This window comes from Perissodus microlepis, chromosome 1 (genome assembly GCF_051167445.1).
Source record: "Perissodus microlepis isolate ML-2025 ecotype Zambia chromosome 1, ASM5116744v1, whole genome shotgun sequence".
Classification (NCBI taxonomy): domain Eukaryota; kingdom Metazoa; phylum Chordata; class Actinopteri; order Cichliformes; family Cichlidae; genus Perissodus; species Perissodus microlepis.
Window position 1 is genome coordinate 31,887,168 of NC_140461.1, and position 25,909 is coordinate 31,913,076.

Consider the following 25,909-nt stretch of genomic DNA (forward strand, 5'->3'; position numbering starts at 1 on the left):
ATGAAATCAAAATAACAATAAATAATAAGCCTCCTTAAAAAAGGATTGTTTTTCACATTACGTAACTGGATAATTTTACAGGGCGAATAATTTCCAAATACATCAAAATCTTTGGGCGTTACCAGTTTTGATTATTCTTGCCCCACTTTAGGTAGTTACTATGTTTCCCACAGTCTTCGAAGGCAGCATCCTATCGCGGCATCGCCGGACCTCTCTCAGGTGTCTTTCCCGGGCAGCTGCACAGCGGAACGGAGAAATGAGAAAGGGGCAGCATGGCGGACAGGGAGAAGAGGAAAGCCACCCCGCCGTCTGGCCGCAACATCCAGGTGAAGTCCCCGGCCAGTTTCAGGTAGGTCCCGGCGGACACAGGGTTGGAGGGAGGGAGCGACCGAGCTGCCAGCCTGCCCACCAGGCTGGAGGCTGTGAATGAGGGATGAACCACTGCGGTTCTGCAGATCCGAAGGTGCTGATGCTGGCTGGTTGGAGCCGCTGCAGCAGCAACAGTGTCTGTCTCCGCGGAGCTTTCCAGCGTTCCGACTTGCAGTGTGTTGTTGAGTCGCATGTTTTGTGTTTGGGCGTGTCTGCTCCCGGTGGACAGTCACGAGCGATGAGCTCCCTGCTGCAAACATGGTTTAAATATGCCCTACTTTCTGCTAGTCTGCTTCAAAATCCTCACAGTACAAGGATACTTGGTCGTAGTGCATGTTTAATACATATTTTTTCCTTTGCTTTGGTACTCCTTTACGACGCAGTCCAAGTCTCCATCATACGTTTGCATCATTTTGAGCTTGATTTGCTGCTAAAACTCTTGATTTGACAAACCCGACACTGATTTAGTGTCATATTTTCGGATTTTAACAATACAGACAAGGAGTAAAGCATATGCCTCCAAAAGAATATTTAAGGGACTGATTGTGTTGATGATTTTATGGAAATGTTATCAGAGCCATACGTCATCATAAGCTTACTTTTGTGGTTTAACAGTAAGTAAACTTTGATATTTAGTGGAAACACTTTAAAACATTATTGAATCATTCTTCCTGAATTATTATTCTTATACCAGCTTAAAAAATAAAACACCAAAAAGACAGAACAAAAAAAGAAAACAAGTATACTATTTGTCCCAATAACTCGCTTTTACAATGCATAGGTTTGCCACACAGTCAGACTGATTTTGAATAACCTAATGTACTCAGTAAACAAAATATTCAGTAAAATAATTACATCCTTACAATAATAATTTAGATTTTGGTTTTGCTCCTTGGGTTGATTTTCAGACTGAAAAAAGCAGTCTGGGGAATCTTTGTGCTCTACAACCTGGACATGTGGATATCAGCTGTTTAAAAACGGTAGGTCAGGTGACCAGTCAGAGGGATTCAACCTGTAGAGCTGAGCACTGCAAGAGATTAGCTCCACGCTGATGTCTGCTCTCACATGCTGAGTGTCTCACACTCTCGGAGACCATTGCAGCGCTGCTTCAAGAGAAGCTGTGGCATTACTTCAGGGTGATTATTGTGAGGATGGAGGCCTGTGATCAATATTCTCTAGTGAGACAACAACAGACACACACACACACACACACACACACACACACACACACACACACACACACGCACACACACACATTCCTGCAAACACCCAACCTCTGGCCCAGTCTGTCCTTGTCTCATTAGCTGAGCTGAAAACAACCACCAAACATCTTTGTTCAGGATTTCATGATGATCTGTTATTGGGGATTGAATGCTGCTGATAGGTATTTGGGAAATGTGACTGACTAGAGGAAAGAAGCCAGATAATCCAAAATCTCGGGGGCTGGCCCAGTCCCAGAGCGGCCATATGTTGTCATGTTTTTCTCTCTCACCTCCCTGCCTGTGCACGCTACAGTGAAATCCTATGTCTCAGCCCAAGCCACTGCAGTTAAGAGACCAGCTCTTTGTGTTGGAGATGTTCAGTAAGTGAGACACATAAACGCCTCACCTTTATTTCTGATGTTTTAGTGGCACGTTAGGATTTGTGGCATGAATCTGAGTGCAACTGAATTATGTATTAGTCATAAAGAACTGGGTTATACAGAAAGGATGCAATAAAGACACCCATTCGATTTTTATACAAGTCAGATAAATGGCCTGTATTTGTATAGCGCTTTACTTTGTCCCTATGGACCCCAAAGCCCTTTACACTACATTCAGTCATCCACCCATTCACATACTGGTGATGGCAAGCTATATTGTAGCCACAGCTGCCCCGGGGCGGACTGACAGAGGTGAGGCTACCAGACACTGGTGCCAATGGGCCTCTGACCACCACCATTAGGCAATGGGTGAAGTGTCTTGCCCAAGGACAGACCGACCGAGACTGTCGGAGCCAGGGCTCGAACCGGCAACCTTCCAATTACAAGATGAACTGCCAACTCTTGAGCCACACAAAGTCAGATAGCCGCACAAAGTCAGTCTGTATATCAATAGATTTCTAGTAAAGGTTCTAGGTTTGTAATCCAAAATGTACAGCAGGTAAAATTCTTTTTGCCAAAATCATTTATTTCTATTGGTTTATCAGTATGCAAATTGTGTCTTCTGCTTTACTGAAAAGTTTGTTCTCACTGGGTGTACCCTGGATGACTCATGTTACTGCTGAGGATGGAAACTGAGTTCCCAGTAGTTCAGTTCCTTGGAATTGTTAGTCTGCTTTCCTATCGATTCTGCTTATTGGTTCCACTTCAGTTGGTGTCCTGGAGGAGGAAAGTAGCGGTGCAGTCTACAGCATGAATATGGACATAACTTTATTTTTATTGCACAAAAGGACGAGAGCACAATGGTAAAGTGCAAACTGCATACAGGACAGAAAACTTGCGCTGCTAAAAGAACTTCAGCTCTTTGCAATTATCTGCACAGATAGCATGCTAAGCTAGCCAAGAACCCAGTGTGATGTTAAAGCTGAGTGTAGAGCCCAGCCCAACAGTCAGACCCTGAACTTCAACAGGCAACAAATTGATGAGCAGTCAGGCTCTAGCATTTTTCTCCCTGTTCATGTTTCTAAAGTAGAATCACTGTGGCGATCGCATTAAAGTCTCTCTGTGCTGGTTTTCATCTTTTTGCTTTGTGTTGTCAACTTTGTGTTCATACTTTAATACTGAAAGAAACGTCATGAGTGTGTCCTCATTAGAATAGGGGTTTGTGTTGGTGTGTTGGCCTGTAGCCTATAGGTTTTTATTGTTAACTGGTAAATTATGAGACAATGATTTTCATGTCATTTTACAGAGAAAAGTGAAAGTAACATAATGAGTAGTAATACATCTTTTGACTTTTAAGTAATTACCCCAACACTAATCAGAGCCTCCAGCATGCACAAACATTTGACCGCACAACATACAGTTATTTCCCACAAATGTGATGTGTTGGCTGCTTAGCAATGGTGGTGACTCTCAACCCAATGACAATTGACAGGAGAATCGATAAGGACACTAATCGATAAGTGATGTTGATAATGGAAATCTGAATCTCTAAATTCATATCAGTTCTTATCTAGTAAGAGTTTTACAACTCATGATTTGGTTGTTATAAACACTGTGCACTATAACAACAACGAAACGTTTTCCTGTTAGGCAGCTTTGGTAGAACGTGTGTAAACTGTGGCATGTGGTGTTAATGATATTCAAGCTGACAGTGAGCCGTGACAGCAGAGTTAAAAAAATAGTCTAAAGTGATGTCATATTGTAACTGATATTAAGCAAAGGACAACAAAATGCTGCACAATGTAGTCTACAAAAAAAGGAAAACTGGAAAACTTATAAAGGCTGCATAAAATAATTAGACCTTTCAACTAGTCATCCCCAAACAGAATTTAATCTTCAGCTATCCTGTAATATTTAATGTGAAATTAGGTGTTCAGGAAGTCTCAAACCTGGATTGTATTTTTTCATTTTAGAGGGAGTGGGGTGGTGAGGGGTGGGCTATACATTTATGTGAACTGTTGTTTTAAAATTACCTGCCGTGCATTATTCACATAACTCATTTGTGGCACAAGAGGGCGTAGTGGGAAATCTGTATCTGTGCAAGTGTGCGTAGTTAAGCATAATTAAGAAGATATGAAGCAGAACGACAGTATAGGATTGCAGACTACTCTAGGGTGCTTTAAGGGAAAAACTCATTAGACATCAGACAGCTGAGATCCCTGTTGATGGATCAGGTAATGCCTGTCTTTCTCAACAGGTGCAAGTTAACTGTAATCACTTGTTAGAGTTATAAAATAGCTTTCTGTGAATAGGGTTTGAGAGTTCTAGTAAGTTATTTGATTGGTTTATCATACAGTAGCATTAATTTGATTTGGTTAACTTGTCTAAGCTGGAACTTTCACTCTGTTAGCAACAACTGGAGCTGAAATAAAGGTATTGTCATCACCCCGTTGGATAGGTGGACAAGGCGGGTGGAGTGGACATCTAAGTTTGTGAATGTAATAAGTCAAGAACAAAGATACGTAGGATTTTCAAATTGATACCATAGGTGCATCTACTAAAAACCTTGGATAAGTTTGAATGTCAGTGATCTTGACCTCATGGTCAGAGTATGCTTTCTGAAAATCTTGTGAATGCAAAAACTTGAAAACGGGACTACGTAAGATTTTGAAATTGGCAACTCAGGTGTGCTGCCAGTTGCCAGTAGTTTTTATTATGTATTTCATTGAGCTGACTGTCGTTTCCAATATTGCTCATAAAAGTTTCCACCTGAAGGGCATGGAAAATACCTTTGTAGGTCATCATTCATCTGTTTCGTGTTTAAAGAACATAAGTAGAAGGCAGCTGGACTTTGTTCTAGGGATGTCATGATACCAGAAATTTAGAAGTTGGTACCAGTAGGATTACATGAGTCTCCATGCCCAATTCATTACCAAACCACAATTATTATCCTATGTACTGTACTTAAACAGACTCCTTTATTAAAAGGTATTTTAAAACACTGACATACTGGCATAATTTGAATTTAAAATGTTAACATTAAAATTTGCTCACAAAACACAGATTGAAATGTTAGGGTGGTTGTCGAATAGTCTAGTAACGTTACAGCAAGGATTGTAGCCTGTGGAAGAAAGTTGATTTCACAACAGTATTGCCAGCTATGATAACATATATTTCAGGATAAAGTAAGAAGGATAATACTTTGAATGATGTTAGCATAAAATGAAGGAAAAGTCTTTACACATGATTATATTTAAAATAATTAGGGATGTTTCCCTCAGAATTAGATTGTATTTGTGGCAGCGAAGCAGATCATGTGCGAACATATTTTAAATGTTGTTGAGCACACTCACAAATGTCATGAATTATTAAATAACAGCATATACACTAACCACATTATAGATAATAAAGAAATAATCAACTGCCTCGCTAATAAGTTTCCAATCCGTTGAATGAACTCCACAGGTATTTGCCTGTTCTGCTCTACAGCCGTCGTGAGATAAAGTGGCGAGAGCTTTTCTCGTTCCTCAGGCTCTGGTTAGATATGCCTTTCCAGCTCACTGTAGATCATCAGACAAGAGCCAATACTATTGTTACCAAGTGCTGTTCCAACGTGAAAGTCACCTGACCAACATGCCTGTAGGGAAACATAAGATCTAAAGGACATGAGCTAGCTGGCTAGCAGTTTGTGAAATTTCAAATACAATTACTGATGCTCTTACATGGTGGAAAGGATGCATTGTGCAGTTGGTTAAAAAGGTTGATCCAAATTCAGCATCCATAATAGAAAATATTTTTAATTTTAATATGTGACAATAATGCAAAAGCAGAAGAGTTACATCATTAAGTTACTTTAACTGCAGCGATAAGCAGTCATATTATATTTTTACTTAAAATTAACATTGAAAACAGTACTTTTATGCTTACATTTGACTTATGCTGTGTCACTACTGTTGCTATAATGCAGCTGCTGCCACCTTGTTTCAGTAGATTTACATTTCAAATTAGGTAGTGTGTCATCAGGGACACTAGCTCTCTGGTAAAGAAAGTTGGAAAATGCCCTTCATTTCTCTTGTAAATGTTGCTGCAAACATCAGTTAAATGTTGTTCAGGATTTTTTTCTAGTTTTTTCTTGAATCATTGTGATATAATTTGGAGGCTATATTGCCCACCCATACTCTTGCATTTTGCATGACTTATGTCCTGAGGAATCAGAACTCGTAGGCACATCTTTCCATTTTTTTCCCAAATTACTTAAAAATCAAAAGATTATCAGTAATCTCTTAATTATAAATCCACAAAAGTGTTTGAGTCATTTATCCATTGACCCTCTTTCTTTACTTTCACCTTTTCATTTGCAGCTTTCATGTTGGTTGATTTGAATTTCACCTGTAGTAGGAGCTAGTGGACAGTAATTGCCCCGCTTGCTGTTCCCAGTGGATGATCATTTACTGCTGTGTCTCATTTCTGCTAACAATGCATGTTTGACTTGACAGCACTCCGTTCTGTTTATACAGTACAGGACCCTCTCTCGCTCTTCTTTTTCTGTCACTCTCTCTCTCTTTAAAAGCAAGTACAGCACAAGTAAAACCTAATTTAGGAGTTACAGTTATATTTAGAGAAAGATAAGTTGCTAACGTTCTCTTTGTTTTTTTAAAAGATCCCTGCTTTGCTTGTGACATCTGGTTTCACTAAGATGGTGAAAGAATTATGACAAGGTGTCTGTTTTCACCTATGGTAGGTCTGGATGCATTCTCAATCATCCAGGAAAGAAAAAAGTTGATTCTGTTCATCTGGACGTAGCATTTTGTGGGAGAAACGTTTCAGCACTCATCCAAGTGACTTCTTCAGTCTCAGCTGACTGCAGGTTTCCCCAATCTTATAAACAGTACATTTGCATAATGACTGAAACCAGCCCACTGAGGAACAATGGGCTGGGAGGTCAGTTCCTTAATCTTAATTATGCAAATTCTCATGACCATTGATCAACAACCACTGACCAAAATCCACTGATCAAAGACCACTGATCAATGGCCATGAGTACCATTCACAGAGAGTTGGGGAATGGCTGCAATCACAGCATTGTAAGATGGTGACAGATGTACCCTTAGGCCCCCTCTTCGATTCAGAGATGGTCTTTCCCTTTTCACATAAATGGCCTCCTTGACTCCGCGCTCAAACCAGCGTTCCTCCCTGTCCAGGATGTGTACATCCTCATCATTGAAAGAGTGTCCACTGGCCTGTAGGTGTAAATAGACTGCAGAGTCCTGGCCTGACGAGGTAGCTCTTCTGTGTTGTACCATCCGCTTCACCAGAGGTTGTTTGGTTTCCCCGATGTATAAATCCTGGCAATCCTCCTGGCACTTAACAGCGTACACTATGTTACTCTGTTTGTGTCGGGGGACCCGATCCTTGGGGTGGAGCAATTTTTGGCACAGCGTGTTTTGGGGTTTAAAAGCCACAGAGACCCGGTGTTCAGAAAAAATGCGTCTCAACTGCTCAACTGCTACTCCTGACACATATGGGATCACTACAGGTTTTCGCTTGGGCAGCGGTTGTCCTTCTCTCCTGGATCGGCTGGAGCTTTCTTTAGATGCCTTTCCAGCTTTGACAAAAGTCCAGCTGGGATAACCACATTTACTCAGGGCCTTCTTCATGTGCTGTTCTTCTGCCTCCCTGGCCGGTGTGTCAGTGGGGATGGTGTTCGATCTGTGTTGTAGCGTCCTGATGACACCCAGTTTGTGCTCCAGTGGATGATGAGAGTCAAACCTTAAATACTGATCCGTATGCGTAGGTTTACGGTACACGTCAGCTTTTAGATGTCCCCCATTACTGATGGAAATCTCACAGTCTAAGAAGGCTAACCTGCCACTTTTCATATCCTCCCTGGTGAATTTGATGTGTCGGTCCACTGAGTTAATGTGATCCGTGAATTGTGGTACGTCCTGAGATTTAATTTTCACCCAGATGTCATCCACATATCTGAACCAATGGCTTGGTGGTGTTCCAGGGTAGGATAGCAAAGCCCTCTCTTCAACTTCTTCCATGTACAAATTGGCCACGATGGGTGAAACTGGGGAGCCCATGGCACACCCATGTTTCTGCCTGTAGAACTGACCCTTGTATGTGAAGTAGGTGGAATGAAGACACAGTTCCAAAAGCAAACACACTTGGTCGATGCTGAGAGTGGTCCTGTTGCTGAGGTTGGTGTCATCCTGTAATCTCTTACAGACTACCTCCAACACTTCCGTGACTGGGATGCAAGTGAAGAGAGATGTAACGTCTTGCGAGACCATGGTTTCATCTGCCTCCATAATGACATCTCTCACCTTCTCAACAAAATCCAGGGTGTTCTGGATGTGGTGTTCAGAGCTGCCCACCAGCGGGTCGAGGTTCGAAGCCAGAAACTTGGAGATGTTATAGGTGACCGAGTTGATCATGCAGACAATCAGTCTTAAAGGTGCATTAAGGCATTTATATATACCTGGCAGTTCTTTCATCCATCCAATCATTTCAAATTTAGAGACACCTCTTTGGTTTCAAAAAACCAAAGTGGAAACAACTATATGCATATTTTATCTACAGTCCATGCAAACTGGTATTATGATCTACAGCTGTGTGTTAAAATGAAGTTTTCAGCCACACGGCTAAGGAGAATATGATTGCATATACATTTACTGAGGCTATTGCTTAGCTTCAATTTACAGACATTCTGCTTGTGAAAGAGACAGTGAGGGAGGCAGACAATGGCAAACAATGGGGTTTTCAAGGAAAGAAAAACAATTGTAAAATTGTGAAAGCTTGGCCAGCTTAGTAATGAAGTAATCTTTTAATTTTTGCACAATGAATGTCAGGTAATTCTCACCCTGTGTCCTTTACATTTATGCACTGACCTGCACTTTTTACCATCCTATTATGCTTGCATTAGCAATATCAAAAGGGTTTCACAGCAGTGACAGTGGTGGGATAACATCAAGTGGGAAGCTATAAAAGACTGTGAAAAGCAGACTGTAGATTTATTCTTGACTAGAGAAATGCTACATCCCTAGAACATGAGAGGTAAACGGGCACCCTGGAAAATAAGGGAATGGAACTTTGTAACGTGTCTTTAACATGGTAAAACCATATTTGAACTCATTGTGATTTCCTAATCTAAATGCCCACAACTGAAAATAAAACTCAAACGCTAGTGAGAGCATATTTTAAGAACTTCCCTGTCAAAAGTTGGGATGTCCAAAATGGGAATGCCCCTACATGTTTTCAGAAAAAATGTTCCAGTTGGTGAAAACAAATAAACAGTAGTATTGTTTAGTCAGAGGTTTTGTTGAAGTGAAATTTTTAAATTTTACTAAAAACAGTATTATTATTTATCAGCATTACTTTACGATAAGTGCTGCAGACTATCTGAATATACCGTGTGACTGTTTGGGCACCTGTCTACGTTTGCTTTATGGCCTGTCAGCCTTCTTATTTTGTCACTGTCGCCATGCTGCCAGATCTCAGCACTGAGTGCAGTAGTTTCATGAATGATGATAAGCCAGAATCTTCTTTTAAGAAGATGAAAAGGGAAAAAGAGCGATGGAAAAGGGAAAATTAGAAGTCTTCTGTGATCAATGAGCCCCATGAATAATTGAGGGTGACCGTGTTTTACACAGATAGAAGAGAGAGAGAGAGAGCGAGAGAGGAGTGTCCTCCTGTGCTGATGTTTTTCCTGTTTGGACTTCCCGTGTTGTTAGATGATCTGCTAACACCAGCAGTTTCCAGCATTGGCATAGTAAATCTGAGTAAACATCAGAGAGAGGGAGAGAGAAAGAGGGTTATATAATACTACTGTTCTCTGGTGGCTTCAGCTCCTCTCTTTGGGGGAAAAAAAATTCCCCATCCATCTCGCTTCCCTCCCAATGAGCAGCAGCAGCAGCAGGGCTCTGAATCAGACGCCGCTTCCATCGACCCTGGACGAGCTGCTCCCCTCCTCCCTCTCCCCCAGCTCTCTTCCTACACTCGCTCCTCCCTCTCTGCCTCCCTCACTGCCTCTTTCACTTTCTAACCCTCTTGCTCCTTCTCCTCCTCCTCTCCTCTTGGCTGTGGATGCCCTCCTCACTTACAGTATGGATTCGGGAGGGGAAGGAGGAGAGGGCTGGATGGAGGACCAGTGGGAGAAATGGTAGGACATCTGTCTTATTCTCTCTCTCTCTCTTGTTTTTTCTTTTTTCAGTTTATTGGCATGCAGCAACATGGCTGTGTGTGACCTTGCAAGTGTGTAACTGCTAATGTTTCTTCTTCTTGCTATTTGGCATCTCCTCGGTACAGGCATGCCCTTGAAGGAGATCGCCTTTATATGACTGTGTGTACGTTTGTATCTAAACAAGAGAGGTAGAACGTGCAGCGGAGATTGCTGCCTTATGATGACCAAAAATAGGACCATAGAGGCAATCACATGTTATCCTGCTGCATGTGTATTACAGTGGAACTGCCGGTGTATGAGAAGCACTGTGTGGACGGATCGTTGTCTTCAGAGTTTGTTTTCATGCAGCTGATGATGGAGAAGAGGGTGATTGTACTTGGATCTGTTGAATTGGACGGGACGGTCCTGATTGTGCTCCTGTCCTTGCAGGAGGGCGAAGCTAATGAATGACAGAGAGCATGCAGCCTCATAATTCCTAGTGGTAGTATAAACGTGCGACTTGATGGGGAGTAAGGAAGGGAAAAGAGTATAGTTGGAGCTGCTGTGACGACTAAATACTGGGCTGAAAGGTAGAATAGCACGATCAGAGCAACACAACACAGAAACACATGTGATCGTAGCATTTAAGAGAAGTATTGTGTGGGGAGCATGGCTTTCCTGTTTTCACTGTAATAAAAGATATAGAAGCACTATTTATTTCTCATTGCTCTTTGTCAGGAGATTTAATTCCATTCTGCATATTTTTCTTATCTCTTTCTATTAACAGAAGTCGTCTTCTCACTGCTGTGTGACCTTCCTATATGATAAACTGCAAAATGTCTTTTTCTCACAGAGATTATATCAAATTCAGATCAACATAAAAAAGAGTTAAAAGGAAAATACCCGTATTTGACCTTGTTTGCCATTTGTGAATTTGCAAGCAAGCCTTAGATAAATGTAGTTCTATCAGTGTTATATTGGGTTGATTCTTATATGCATACGTATATAGAGATATTTATATATTACTGAGCTGGCCAAGCACATCATGGCCTGAGCGTGAGGTCATTCTGCCCTTCATTAACACAAGCAGAGAGACAGGCCGAGGAGACACAAACATGGCAGCAGGCTGCCCTGTCACCACCTGCTGTTACAATAATGCTGCAGTTTGTCCCACATCCTTAGCGATATAAAACTGAAACATCCGTCCTGCAGTGTTGTTACAGTCTGAAGTTGTTTTACAACATGAGCTGATGGCACTTGTCTGCAGGGACCGTTCAAAAGCTGAACAGTTTAAAACCCACATCACTTAAAGCGAATAATCAAATTAAATAATCTCAGCAGAAAGATAAAATGTGCCGAGATTGGGATCAAAATCACAGATCTGAGCAGGAAATCCTCAAATCAGCCAAGGAGAGGTGAACTTAAGTTTTTTTTACATGTTGTAGAGAGAAATTTATGTTTTGAGACATATTAGTCAATTTTCAATCCTTGAATGTGTTCCTTTTTATTACAGAACTACTTTTGAATTGTTCTTTCTAAACTTTGCCAAAATTGTTGAAAATTGAAAATATGAAGCCTTTAGTTTCCATGTCAAATCCCGAGTCCCGTCCTGTGTGAGACGTTGCTGATTTTTTTTGGTTTTCTGTGCTGTGTCACGGTGATGATGTTGATGTCGGCCGGTTGTTACTACATCTTGACCCTATTTGCCATGTCTCACTTTCAGTAATGATGACAGAGTAAATGTGTCACAGGAATCTCTGACCTGGACAGCCCAAGCAGTCTGCTGAGTCAGCCTGCATTGATCGCTGGTAGGGTTGTAAGTGTAGTGAGATGATGAGTATACATAGTGCAGGAATATAATCCCAAGGGAATTCCATTTGTTTTCAGTTGTATTTATTCAGTGCCAAATCACAACAACAGTTGCCTCAAGGCAAAGCTAGCAAAGGTGCATCGAGTGTTTGCAGACATATGTGGAAAGGTTGATAGAGCTGGACTGTGTCAGTGGGCTGGGGGTCAAAACCTTACCATTACATACTGATTAAGCTCAATGCAAACACTGTATACTTTTGTGGCACTATGGAACAATGACAGTCTTCTTACCACATCAAGTACTGCCTAGATAATCTGGTCCAGCAAACTTCCTGTTGATCAGTGTACACATTTAAATAGAATTCAATCTATTAATATTACAATTTTCAAAAATACAAATTCAATTTCAGGAAGGTGAATTTTAAATTCAGTTGTTAGTGTTTAAAAAATATTGTATTTCACAGATTTTCACATTTTCAAGAGAGCTTTTTGACATTAAATAATTGATAAGATACAGATGACCTTATTGAACTTTTAATTCTTAATTAAGCTAATCGCTAGCCCTTTCACAGACAGCAGCATGTGCTGCTAATGCTAACTGCTAACTAAAAGCCAAGGATCCAGAATTTGTTGCGCTGGCTGCTGAGCTCTGTGGGTTTTTACAGCACCTCCACATGTACTAGATGCTCCTTGCTCCTTGTCGTTTCTATCTCTGACTTTATGTCCTCTACAAGAGTTTGTGTTGTTTTATCTTCAAATATCCAACAAAGACATGTATTGCTAATTCATAACGAAGAAAGCTTTGTAACTATCCCCACTAGTGAAGACTGTGTCATTTCCACAGCTTTCCCCCCCGAGGTCTGCAGCACTGTTGAAAAGGCTCTGGAGTAGCCCATACTGGAGGTTTCTGCATAAGCGCGTAAACCTGTGACACAAAAAACCTGTGACCGAACTCAGACACACACAGACTGTTTTCCTTCCTGGTGATGAAGGAAAATGGTGGGCTGGCATGTAAAAGGGCATTTATTCTTCCAGGACCTGAAGCTCAGTAAAGCACCACTCCAACAGCCAAACCCATCTGTTGTCTGATTGGATTGTTAAATTTGTGATTGACATGACATTGACCAATCAGCTGAAAGGAAGAAAAATCAGGTCAAAATTTGTACTTCTAAGTTGAAATCCACACGCAGCCAGGAAACCTGAGTGCAGAGGTTTACACATAGTTTTTTGCTTTGTATCTGTAACCAGATCTTAACAAAACATTTTGTAACTCGTGTAAATCTTTTTTACACACACACAAATTCTCATCTGTGGATTGCACAAACACAAAACTTTCAGATATTTTGGTTTACCATGTTACAAAACTCAGTACACAAATATGCATACAAAATATTTATGACCACAATTTGAGCCCATAAATGGACAGCTGCTGATTGGATTGTGTGAAACTGGCAGCTGTTTCTACTGCTTATCCCATTTATAATGCTTAGGCAAAAAATACATGATTCATAATAATTTATTGTACTACCTAATAAAATTCTTTAGCAAAATTTCCACTGAACTGAAAACTTAACATTGATGAAGGGAGGATTTATTGGAGAACTGTTGTATTATCGTCTTAGCTTTAGCTGAGTGTACCTAATCAACTGTTAAATGAGTGCATTTGCAACTCCAATTTTAGAAAAGTTGGGATGCTGTTTTGATCACAAGCACCCAGTACTGATTCTTTGAATCTTTTCATGATGTTACTGTATATACTGTAGATGATGAGATATTCAAAGTTGTGACAATTTTATACTGAGTAACAAATTGTTGCAGAATTTATATCTGCAGTTTTTTTGCAGATTGGGGAACCTGTGTCCTTCTTTACTTGTGAGACTCTACCGCCACAAGATTTATTATTTTTTTATATATACCCAATCATGTTACTCACCTGTTGCCAGATGATTTGTTTTACTACCACATAGTTTTACAGGTTTTTGTTTCCCCTGTCTCAACTTTTGTGATACTTGTTGTTGCCATCAAATTCAAAAAATTATCTGTTTTCTACTTTGAAGAAAATATATGGGATTATAAGATTTGCAAATAATTGCATTCTGTTTTTATTTAACTGCGATGTGACCCGTGCAGCCCATCTTATCTGAGAACTGTTCAACCCTTCACCCTGTGAACCTCGACGTGTGACAATGTAATTTGCTTTGTGCTATACACTCTGTTGGGATTTCTCTTTGGCTGCAGACAAAGAGGTTTATTTTTTAAAGTATTTCTTTTTCCCACCTCCCTCCATGACTCTCTCCATCTTCACACTTTTCTCACTGTTGACTTATTTGTTATGGACTCAGTCCCTCTCACTTATAACTCTGTAGACTCACCATTTCATAATATCCCTTGAAAAGCCCGGATTACTGCTCAAAACTTGCAATTTAAACCAATCAGTTAAAATGTTGTTTTTTGATAGCTTTGGTCAGAGGGTATATTCAGTCTGGTATTTGATAACTTTTCCTCAGTTGTAGTTTAATAATATATGCAAACCTGTGGTGAAATAGCCCAGGGTTACAGGTTGTCTTGGACAGGTTGTCAACCTGTTGCAGGGCTAACATTATTAACATTTTGTATTTGCCCCTGTACACCACCACAGGGTGCTTGAAACCAAACAATTAAGATGTGATTAAAGTTCAGAATTTTGGCTTTAATTGAGTGGGTTTCCAAAAGTACTGCATTAACTGTTGAGGAATTATTGCCAGTTTCGGTTTTAGTGTCAGAAAAAGATTTAAGGATAATGATGATGTAAATCAATATTTCCTCACCACAAATTGCCTAAAAATGAAAATACCAGTACAAGTAGTTTTATTTAAGGTCATCTAAGTTACTCACATACACTGTGTATAGCTGTGTTGTAAAAGTTTTTTATTTTACATGTATTCCTTTTTTTTTTTACTTTCCCATTGTCTTCTTTTCTTTTGTTCACTTTGTTCTGTCCTTCCTTCAGTCTGTATCTCCCACCTCCTTCAGGGCTTCATTATGGAGGTAACAGATGCTTTTTCTCAGGCTATTTAACTTTCTATTCCCATCCTCTGACATGTGATGGCTAAAGACTGTAATAGCTGTATGTACACTCACGCTAGCAGTCAGAAATGACATTACCATGATACATCAGTGGGGGGATGGTAGCTGCACAGGTTTATAAGGTTTATTTGACGGCTTGCTCCCATGCTCTGTCGTCTTTGTCTTGCATCTCAAATAACATTTTGCTCTGACTCAGTCTGTTACGCCCGGAGGCTGCAGGGTAAAGGGACAACATGCAGCCATAATTGCAGATGGGGAAAACTGAACCATTGTTTACTGGATGTTAATTGAATCCTGCCACAGACAGCAGGACTGTACATTTCCCTTTCTGCTGCAGGAGCATTCAAGATGTTTGTACTTCTCTGCAAAACACAAGTTCACTTTTCTTAGTTTCCTATTCTGCAATTTTGCCAGCGGTGGCTTTATGTGACAGTGAATCCAACGAGTAATCCAAAGGTAATGTTACAAGTGGTGTAAGGCATTACCTTCTTTAAATAAGTAGCATGATACATTATAATGAATTATGTGTAATACATCACTTTCCTTGAATAATCACCCTATAGCTCATTGTCACTGACAAAGTATGAGAAGGAGAAGAAAAAGAGTTATGCTGTGTGTATTAATTTTAGTCCCACTTGTGATGAATGAAGTGTAGTGGTGCCAAAAGAAAATCACTTTTACAAACAGCAGATGGAGATATTCACAAAATAAAACAGGCCGATAAAATCCTGGATGCTCATTGTTTTCTGCTCTAAACGAGCAGGTAGTGCTTGATTTATATCTGCCTGAAATCAGTGCTTGAAACATTTAGTAAGTGCTTTAATACTAAATTTAAATCCTTTAGAGGTCTGAGTGAAGTGTATAAAACTATGTGGTATAAGAGTCAAACGCCATGTTTCCATTTGTTAGGAACAGTACTATGACACAAAACAATAGCTTTAGATCTGTTTATCTCTCATAAGTATTAATGTAGATGCCTATGCTTGTTATATTTTGGTCATTTTTAGTGACCTATATTCAAATTGTCATTGGACTGAGCATAGGAGATACAAATAACTGGGTCAACAAGAGATTCTGAGATGTACTATGGCTTGAGGATTATATATATATATATATTTTTTTTAAATATATATCACTCATCTATGCGCTATCCTCTTCTTGTCCCTCTCACCCTAATCTACCCTTTCACTCAGGTTGACCCATGACATCAGCCTTGATGAATTTGAGGATGACGACCTCTCCGAAATCACAGAGATCACAGATGAGTGCGGGATGAGCCTCAATTGCAATGGCCCAGATATAAAGGTAGGATGGCCCCACGAAGAGCCGCTTCTTGGCAGATGTCTTGTCATAGCTGCAGATGTAGTGTTCATCTTCAAGTTATTCTTTATCAGCTGCTGGTGAAAAAAATAATCAGCAGCTCTGAATGAGAGCTGCAGTATACTAGAGGATCCGCTGAGTTATGTAAAGCTGGGTTGGAGGTTCAAATTGTTTGTGTATGCTATTTGTCATTTATAGAAAGCATTCGTGAGTCCTCCTGCAAAGATTATGACATTATTTTTGTGGTGGGACTTTGGGAACTTTCTGAGTGTCTTGGGAAGCTTTTAAGTTACATCAGATGGTCGTCCACTTGAAAAGGCCGCTTACAAACAAGGTCAAAATGATCGTACACCAAAGCCTTTTAACTCTATCTAACAAAGTTTAAAAAAAAAAAAATATCGTATTGTACGTTCCACTCATGCATAACCTCCAGTGTTATTCGTCAATCTCATCATGCGATCCTTCAAAAATTGGGCTTGCCTCCTTTCGGTGACACTCTGTCAAAGTTTGAGTACAGCTAAGGGTCAGTCTCTCCTCTCTGTAGTGTTTTGTAATGAACAGCTGCTGCATTCAGCTTCCTGCCAGCAGAGAACAGGAGCCCGAGGCAGACAGGCCTGACAGACGGTGTCGGAGGCACTCGCTGAAAAAACTTTGAATGTGATCGCATGTGATTGCCCCGATCCATCCTGGGCATCTAAATAATTCACTCTGAGCTTTTTACTGTTTGTTGAAATCCACCAAGAGGTTTTTTTTTGGGAGTTTTTTTTTTTTTTTTTTTAAGAATAGAAATGAGAGGGGGTCACAAACAGAACTGAGTAAGGAATATATACATGGAACTATAAGAGAAATAGTAGTGGAGTGGTGCTGAAGGAGAAAATAAATAGAGTTAAATTTGTTATTCTGTCAGATCATCATCTTCTATTTAACTCTACTGCTGTAACCAAGGCAACTAGAGGGCGAGAGGCTTTTCACAGGGCATTTGTGTGAGTGAATAAGATTCTATCTTTCTTTTCCTTTTTCATTATTTCTGTGAGTTATATTTTATCATTTTAGTGGGGCAGTGACTTGACTGATGGGACAAAAATGACTCTAATAATGCAGAGTGGTGGGAATATTTTGGGGTTTTAAAAGCCAGTACTCTTTCACACAGTACTCTTTTTTTCTTGTCTTGCTATCCTGGGAGCTAATTATAGCTCACATTGCTGAATGTGAGCACTTTTTGCTGGAAGTGTCTATGTGTGTGAAGACAGATGACTCATCTCCTTGAAGAGCCTCGCAGAATCCAAAATGGCCCCATGGATGGCAAAAAAAGACAAATCTCACAGCACAGCCAACAACAAATCTCATGTGTTGTCACTCTCAGGAAGCGCAAACAAACTGTTTTGCTGCTGGAAGCGACAGCTCACTGGTCCTAGTAATGTCACTCCCCTCCATTTGGAAATCTCATGTCCTTTGGTCTACTTTACCATATACCTGCAGTTCATTGCAGTTGGCGGGATTTTGCTGCGCTACAGCAATTCAGTTGGGTTGACGTCTGGACTTGGACTGGGCCATACGTTTTCAGTTTTTCTATTGTAGATTTGCTTCTGTTGTTGTGATCACTGTCCGGTTGCATGTACCAGTGTTGGTCAAGCCTTAGCAAAGTACAGTCATTCATTACCTCTCTGCCATGGTGTTATAATTGATATGGGGTGATTAGGGTTTGTTTATTTTTCTCCAAATGCTATATTGTCCATTATGGCCAAGCATCTTCACTTTTGGACATCTAAGCATGTTTGTTTTAGAGCAAAGCATTCGGCATACATACATCATTTTACATATCTAGTCTAAGGAGATTAACTTTCTTTTGGAGCAAGGAACTGGTCGAAACTTGCAAGTTAAAGTTAAGGCTGTTAAGGTTCTATAAGAATCAGGAGATTGTGATCCGCTCGCACTGCTTCTTGTTTATCTCCTCAGTATGTCAACCAGTGATTAGGGGGCAAAATAATTGCACTGTTGTTTTATTTAAGAAAAAAAGAAAGAAGGACAGAAATGCAATCCCCTTATTGTGCAATTTTCTTCTAATGACAGTACAGATCCTGTAGGAGACCATTTAGGCTAAAAATTTAGATGTTACTCAAAAGTTAAGGTATAGTTAGTGTGTAGATTGCATATAGTATATTGTTCTTGTCCTAAGATCATTTTAGCAGCTATATGTTGAAGGAGAAAAATTGCAAAATGTCCAATTTAACAATTTCTTGGCGATCTTATGGATAGATAACAGCTACAACAGTCACACGCTTGGAATTGAGTCCAGCGCTTAGTGAATTGTGTATTTAACAATGCTGGTTTCCCGAGCTGTACAGTACATAACCGGACAGAGTCGTATAATCTTTTGTGGTAGTCAGTAACAAGATGTGTTGATTTTCTGAGTGTTTTCTATATCTTGCAATGACTCACCAGTGAGGATGCAGTTTGCTTTTTAGATGGTGTTGAACCTTACACTGAAGGCACCTAGCAGAATAAAGGAAATTGTTGTTTTTGTCACCAGCATGAAATCCTGAGAGACACCAGACAAAGGGAGGTTGTAGTAATAAAAAGAAAGATGTCACAGTGTTTATTTTTTTAACCACTGCTATTTTCATTGAGGTTTTTAAACCACTACACCCACCCCACAGTTGTACACAGCTTGATTCTTTCAGTTCATGTTTTTTGCTCTATATTTGTCTTGTGCCCAACTTCAATCCCATCACTTAAGACTAAAGGAAGCTGTTTTTAGGAAACAAGCTCTGATGACAAATAACAAATGTAGCCACTGGCTAACAAACATTTTTCGTTAAGAGTTGGCAGAGAACAAGTTACACATAACAGAAGAGATTTACCAAGTGGCGAAGAAGTCATTTATTGAAGTAGTTGATTGCTTAGTTTTCAACTAATTTTCCCATTTATAAGTTAGATTTAACAAAAAACGTATTTATGATTAAGTTTAGAGGTTTTAATAATTTTATAAATTATTTTGGTAATTGATCATAGAATCTTCTAATAAACAAAAGGTACAACAAATAAAACAATACCCAACAATCTACATAGTTTCATTAATATAGAAGAAGAGCACTTTGGGCGCGGTATTTAGTTGTGCTAAAATGGCTAATGTGGCTATCAGATAATTACTACAAGTTAACATGTGCACCAGCCAGGGTAGCATTTATAATAGCGGTTTAATACTTCAATGTTCTTAAAGTAGATGCTTTCCTCTTTAAATTCCTTTAGCTGTAAGTGATGGGAGTGGCTCTGTGCTTGTTGTGCCAGTTGGAGGAGGTAAAGATGGCAATTTTTAAAAAATCATTTTTGTTGCAAATGATTAATTTAGTATTTAAACATTAGTTTTATTATCAGTTAATATCTGAGGTTTTTTGACAACCATAGTAGACACAAATTCAACAAATGGCATATCATCTTCCTCAGTATGCTGGAAGTGTAAATGTTCAGCTTTTTTTAAATGACATTAACCATAAGAACCTTATTAGCCACTGATTTGGTCTTTGTGTCCTTCTTTTCCACGTCCTTCTAATTTTGTTCAGTTTGTCATGTGAACTATGATGTGCTTGAAAACATTTCTTGCAGAATGTTTAACCATGGAAAACAGAAGCAAGGATCAAAGACTGAATCAGCTTGATGAGACAGACTGACATTCTTTATGTTTCAGCTGTAATCACAGACCTCAGGGGCACTGCCTTGTCTTTGCTTCTCATTTTAAAGTGCACAGAGTTTTAGAGGCCCAGTCTGTTTTAAAAATTTATGAGGAGGCAGGGCAGCTTTAGAATATTTGGTAGGGAGCCCTCACACACACACACACACAGAGCTGAATTCATCAGTGATCTCATCATCCGATGGGAGACTGAAAATGTATCTGGTCTCATCAATAATGAACGGTCACATGGAAGGAACATCACACACACCAGACATGTGTGGTGTCTGCCTGAGTAGGGGGCCACAGAGGTGTGCACTGTGGTATTTGCTCGGTGGGTGGATGGACAGTGGGCTAACAACATTATAAGGACAGAAGTTCTCCACCTGACCTTTTAATCTTTAAGTTCAGGTGTTTTGAGTCCCATTGCCACAGGCGTATACCATCAACCACATAGCCATGTCTCCTCTGGGGCTTGTTCAGTCCTGTAGCTTGGCTGATTAAAAATAGGCCCAAATTGGCCACCAGAGGCAGAAGTAAGCACAGATTGAAAGTAGTGTTAATAGTGGTAGGAACAAGATATTTTGTACAGTACTTCAAATAATTGATGGGACGGGATCCACCCATTCTCATCTGCTTATTCTTATCAGGGTCACGGGGGGGTATCCCTGGTACCACAGGGCAAGATGCAAGGTTCACCCTGGACAGGTCCCCAGTCTGTCACAGGGCTAACACAGGGAGACAGATGGGTGTGTTTTTTTCCCTTCTGTATCAGAATCTCTCTTTGATTTATATCTCTTTTTATTAGACTTGGATAGAAAAGATATATATTTTTCAATAATTTCCTGACATTTTATTGGTGTATACAGTATGTGATAATAAATATAAACTTAATATAAAAGGACATAAAAGCTAACTGATATTAATCATTGTAGCTAAGCACGTGCATTTCACCCATAAAGTCTCTGCCATCTGGAAAACAACACTCCTGCGCCTGAGGATATGTCATGATCAACAAGATTGTAGGTATATTTTTGAAGAAATCCAAATTACCACCAAATAGGCCTGAATTGTTAGACTATTTAGGTGCTTTTATCCCAAAATGTTCTTCTCAAACAAAGCTTCTGCTTCTTTTGCTCTTATGACAATGTAAATAAATAGATTCTTTGATTCATTTTTGTGGTGAACACACAAACATGAAACAAAAGTCACTTGTTATTCCACAGTTAAGAAGCTTCTGTTGAAGAAGACAGAGAAAATGGGCTTTTATCTAAATTAGTGTGCACATGGCTATGGTGAAGGGTTCTTGAAGGGTTAATGGAGAGCAGCTGATGTCCAGAATGAGACTTAAAGATATTTAGTGCTTCTGAGAGACATAAAGTGACAACATGCATTATAAAAATCAGTGAGAGAGAAAGGGAAGTGCTTTCATGCCCAAGTGTAAGGGTGAATGGATTTGATTAGGAGTCATTTGCTGTGTGTGGATGGCTGAAATGTCGTATGTCAGGGTGGAGTCAGATAGGATGGCCAGTTACATTTAAGTGACTGCAAAAACACACAAAAAGCAGCATCTACACACAGATTTACCACACATGGAGAATCAAGGCTTTGTATTATGTCTAGATTCTGCTTTATTTATATTAAATTCACTTGCTTAATGTAAATATTTGAAATGATTTTTTTTTTTTTTACAGAAACAAAAAGAGAAAAACCTTTTAGAGAAAGTTGGAAAAATCTGAGCTATTGAACTTCATAAAAAGGTGTCATGTCCCTTGTGTGTTATTTCAATTACTGATATTTGTAATGCACTGTAATGCACTGCAATGCACTTCAACAGTATTGTCTTAAAATATAAGGTGCCCATAAAAATGTTTTAAAGGTGTACCTGTATAAATAAGTATCAGTGAAACAGATCCCCTTAATCCAGAAGGGTAGAAGGAGAGTGATATACAGAGGGAGAGTGAGGATGGAGAGTGAGGACGGAAGCAATAGAAAATAAATGGAGCAATGAGAGAGAGAGGGAGTGAAAGAGGGTCTAGCAAAACACCAGTGGAGAAGCAGACCCATTTCCATGGCAACAGTGTTTCTCTCACCTACTGCACATGTCAAAGCTGAAAATACATGCAGTGTTGGCACTTATACACACACAAACACACACACGCACACTGCCCCCTTGGATACCGCTCACGTCATCTCATCCACACATGGTAACAGTGGAGAGGAAGCTGCTTCATCAATGCAAACAGAAACAGGAGAAGCCCTGTTTGGCTCTGCTACTGTTAATAAAGAGCAACCGATATGACAGCAGTGTTCTGATATTCAGCCTTGTGCTTACCTTTATGTATTCCCATTGACATGAACAGACACTTACAAGGCCCGACCCTCTCCTGCATGATTCATTTAAGCCAAATTGATATATATATATAGATATCTATATCTATCTATCTGCTCGTTCGTTAATAAAAATGAAATAAAATGCAATACTTTACTGGATTTTATAAGAGCAGAGTGAAGCCAAAACTCTGGATTTGACAAACACATACAGGTCCTTTCAAAGTCGGTGTGGTTCAAATGTTCTTTTTCTATATTTTATTTTTCTGGCATTCGGTTTGCAGCTGAGCAGTACGTTTGGGGTGATTTGACATTTTCAGTCTTTCCTTGTGTTTCCCCTGCTCCGGCTGCTCTGATTGGGAGAAAGAAGAGCATCACGTCTTCAAGGCAGCATCATTTCCTTAGTCACTGATCCCCTTGTCTCCTAGCAACAGGGGGCAGGGCTCTTCAGAGTCCAGTAATAATTTCTCATCATAAACAAGAAGAGGAGAAGAGCATTTGCAGGCTCCATTAGGAGGCATTGATTTTTAGCAGGTGAAAAGGTGAAGTGAAGGAGAGTGGGGGTAGACAAAAGAAAAATATTGGTGGGAGGATCGTTGTTATTACACACAGACAGACACTGACATGACGTTGCTGCCCTATAACACACTCTCACTGCTCATCACATGCCACTTACAGGTATTTGCAGTGTGTGTAAATGGTTGGTTGGATATGGCTGTAGATTAAAGATGACCAATTGATAATTGGATTGTTTAAGGAATAGATAGCTGGATAAATCATGACTGCATATGAACGATGAACAGTAGTGACCATGACAACACTAGCTGGGAAGCAGAGGCAGCGAAGGCTGCAGGCCTCAAACTGTGCCCTGCTTGATCACCGGTATTACTATAAGTCTATCCATAGTTTACAAAATTGACATCAAACTGTATTAAAAAAAAAGCATCATTTTCCCATAATCTCTGCTGTGAAAAAAACACAGGTTTAAGACATCAACAACATCAGTTATTTATAAACAGTATAACTGTTAGACTGAATGATGAAAGGTGGTATATAGATGGGGTGGGATAAATGCCAGCTAGACTGAAATGGATGGATGAATGAACAAGAATCGAATATAGAACATTAGACTGCTGGATGCTTGATAAATGGGTGGATAATAGATTGATGGAAGATTATTAAGTGGATAAGAGGATGGAAAGGTAGATAAGCATACAGATAGCTATGTAGCAGGAGTGGGCAATTAATTAACCAAGGAGGTCACATGAGAAACTGGACCTGTTGTGGAGGTCCACACCAATAAACTGATCTCAGATCTGCTCAGTATTAATATTATCTTGGAGTGACCCTCAACAGCAGTCCCAGTTTCTCACAATCCCCCCCTGTGCCTGATCCCTGCTATACAGGATGATCAAAAAAGGATTAAAGATATAGTCAGGCATTAAAAAAGAATTATACTCATAAATATACATTGAATAAGGTGTGACTGTGTCTTCCAACAAATTGATGCATTCTCACAAATAAAGAATTAATCTAGTAACACTATAAGAGCTGTAAGCCATCATGTTGCCCAGCCACAGTTGTGGAGATGGACATGGATGTTCTGTCTAATCACATTTTATGTATGTGGCTGGAGACATATGTAGCATGCCAAAGATGGAAGGGAAGAAAACTTGTAGGTGTTCAAGTTGCAGGGAGGCACATTTTAATTCATGTCTGCAACTTCAGACATAAGATATGAAGGGTCGTACCTATGTTTTATTGTTTTATTTATGTGTTTTCACTATGTGTGAAAACACATAGGAAAAAGACAATGATATCCTCTTCCTCCTCACTTCAAGCCTCTTCCCATGAACTTAAGTCATGGCTCTGTCACATGTAAATGTATATAAACATGCTTATTCCAAATATTGCTGCAGTTACTTATTGTCAGCATATTAGACATGCAACCATCCCATCTACGACAGCTGGGATCAAGCTGACTAAATAACAAAAACACCTCTAGTAGAGATTACATGTAAACTCACCCTCCAAACATAGAATTCATGATTGTCTGCAATCTAAGATTATGGAAAATATATATATTTTTAATTTTTTACATGTTGGTGTCAGTCCTTTCTTGTATCATCTTTGAAAGTAATCCATGGTCTGATATATACTTGGCAGTAAACAACCGATCTCCATATACAGTTAATATCTGCATCTTGAAAAGAGCTTTTATTCTTGCTTTTGCCCTCGTTTTGATTCAAAACAGTTGTATGGGTAAATGACTAAACCATATAAGTCTAATAAATGTGGACTGAGTATGAATGCAATTAGATGAACATTTTCCACTTTAGCTTTTGGCTGTTTAGCAAACCATTATAGCAGTCCTATTTCAAAGACAGGCAGGCTTCTTTCTTTCTTGGGAGTGAGAGACCTCTGGATATCTGGGATGAGTGTCTCACTGCATACAAATGTGCTTGAAGGCAACACTTAGCCAACAGAAATGAATTAACCTCCATTCCATTCAGCCACTGTTACCTTACAGTCTGCCGCAAGTAAATTCGGTTAATAGGAGTGCTGTCTGTTACAACAAAGATTTAAATGTTTACGATATTGGTTATAATACATTCCTGGTACTTGTGATTTCCCGGTGTATGAAGTATTTACAGAACAGTAGCTTATTAAATTATGGTTTTTTTTTCTCTTCCTCACAGTTTCCTTTGTGAGGTTTGTTTCCTAAAATAGTTTAAGGTGACTGTGACTGTGTTTTGTATGGCAGCTGAGAATTACACCAGTGTTTCTCCTACCATTACCTTGAGGGGGCGATCCAATACTGCAGCCCCACCCCACAGTCAGCTTAGAGAAAACACTGTTAACTTTATTCAGGACTAGCACAGATGTTTAAAAAGAATATGACTTGGATCCAAACTAAATTTTATAGATGTTAAAACTGACAAAACAAATGAACAAACAAAAAATAAATAAATAAATAAATAAAGGTTTGATAATACTATATTACTTAGTATCAAAAATAAATGTTATAGCATTAAGTTTAATTAGGTTTTAGTTCTAGAGCAACTATACTGTTTTTGTTTCGTTTTGTTTTTTTGCTCATGTCTCTCAAATTGTAAAAACGAAATAGATTATTTTAGATTTATAACTTTAAATAACTCTAAATAACTTTTTTTTTCTGATTGTGCTGTAGAACGTGGCAGACCTCCAAAACACTTGTTCAACATTGTTCATGTTCTTGTTTTATTTGCATTTGTTTTTTTACAGGTTTTTCTGTATGTGAGGCAAACAGAGAGCACTAAAGACTATAATAGGCTTAACAATGACTTGCCATGTGCTGTGTGTGTGTCTGTTTTGTATGTGTAGCTGCAGGGATAGTGATGATAAGTGAAGCAGACTGTACTGTCCCAGTGCCCTCTGACTTACTGTCTCTCAAATGCTTTGCTTGTGTGTTGTTTCAGCAGCAGTGAATCTCTTCTTCTTTTTTTGCCAACAAACTCATATCTTGCACACTGTGTATGATTAGCGTTAGAGTAAATAAATGTGCCTAATTTTCCAACTCTTGTTTTATGAATTGATTGTTTAGCCTAACGGAGTCATCGAT

The 25,909-nt window shown here is 39.4% G+C and overlaps 1 protein-coding gene across 3 annotated transcripts in view; it reads left to right on the forward strand.

Moving 5' to 3' along the window:
• Positions 1-181: 181 nt before the first annotated feature.
• Positions 182-25,909, forward strand: part of mapk8ip1b (mitogen-activated protein kinase 8 interacting protein 1b) — a 47,246-nt gene continuing 21,518 nt past the window's right edge. Inside the window, exons 1-2 of one of the 3 annotated variants that reach the window (XM_084951879.1) lie at positions 182-349; positions 16,184-16,295. In XM_084951879.1, coding sequence (XP_084808005.1) covers positions 273-349; positions 16,184-16,295 — 189 coding nt within the window. In that variant the 5' untranslated portion in view covers positions 182-272. Of the gene's footprint in view, positions 350-9,837; positions 10,116-16,183; positions 16,296-25,909 lie in introns of those variants that run through there. The other 2 variants (XM_084951808.1, XM_084951966.1) reach the window with 2 other exon arrangements.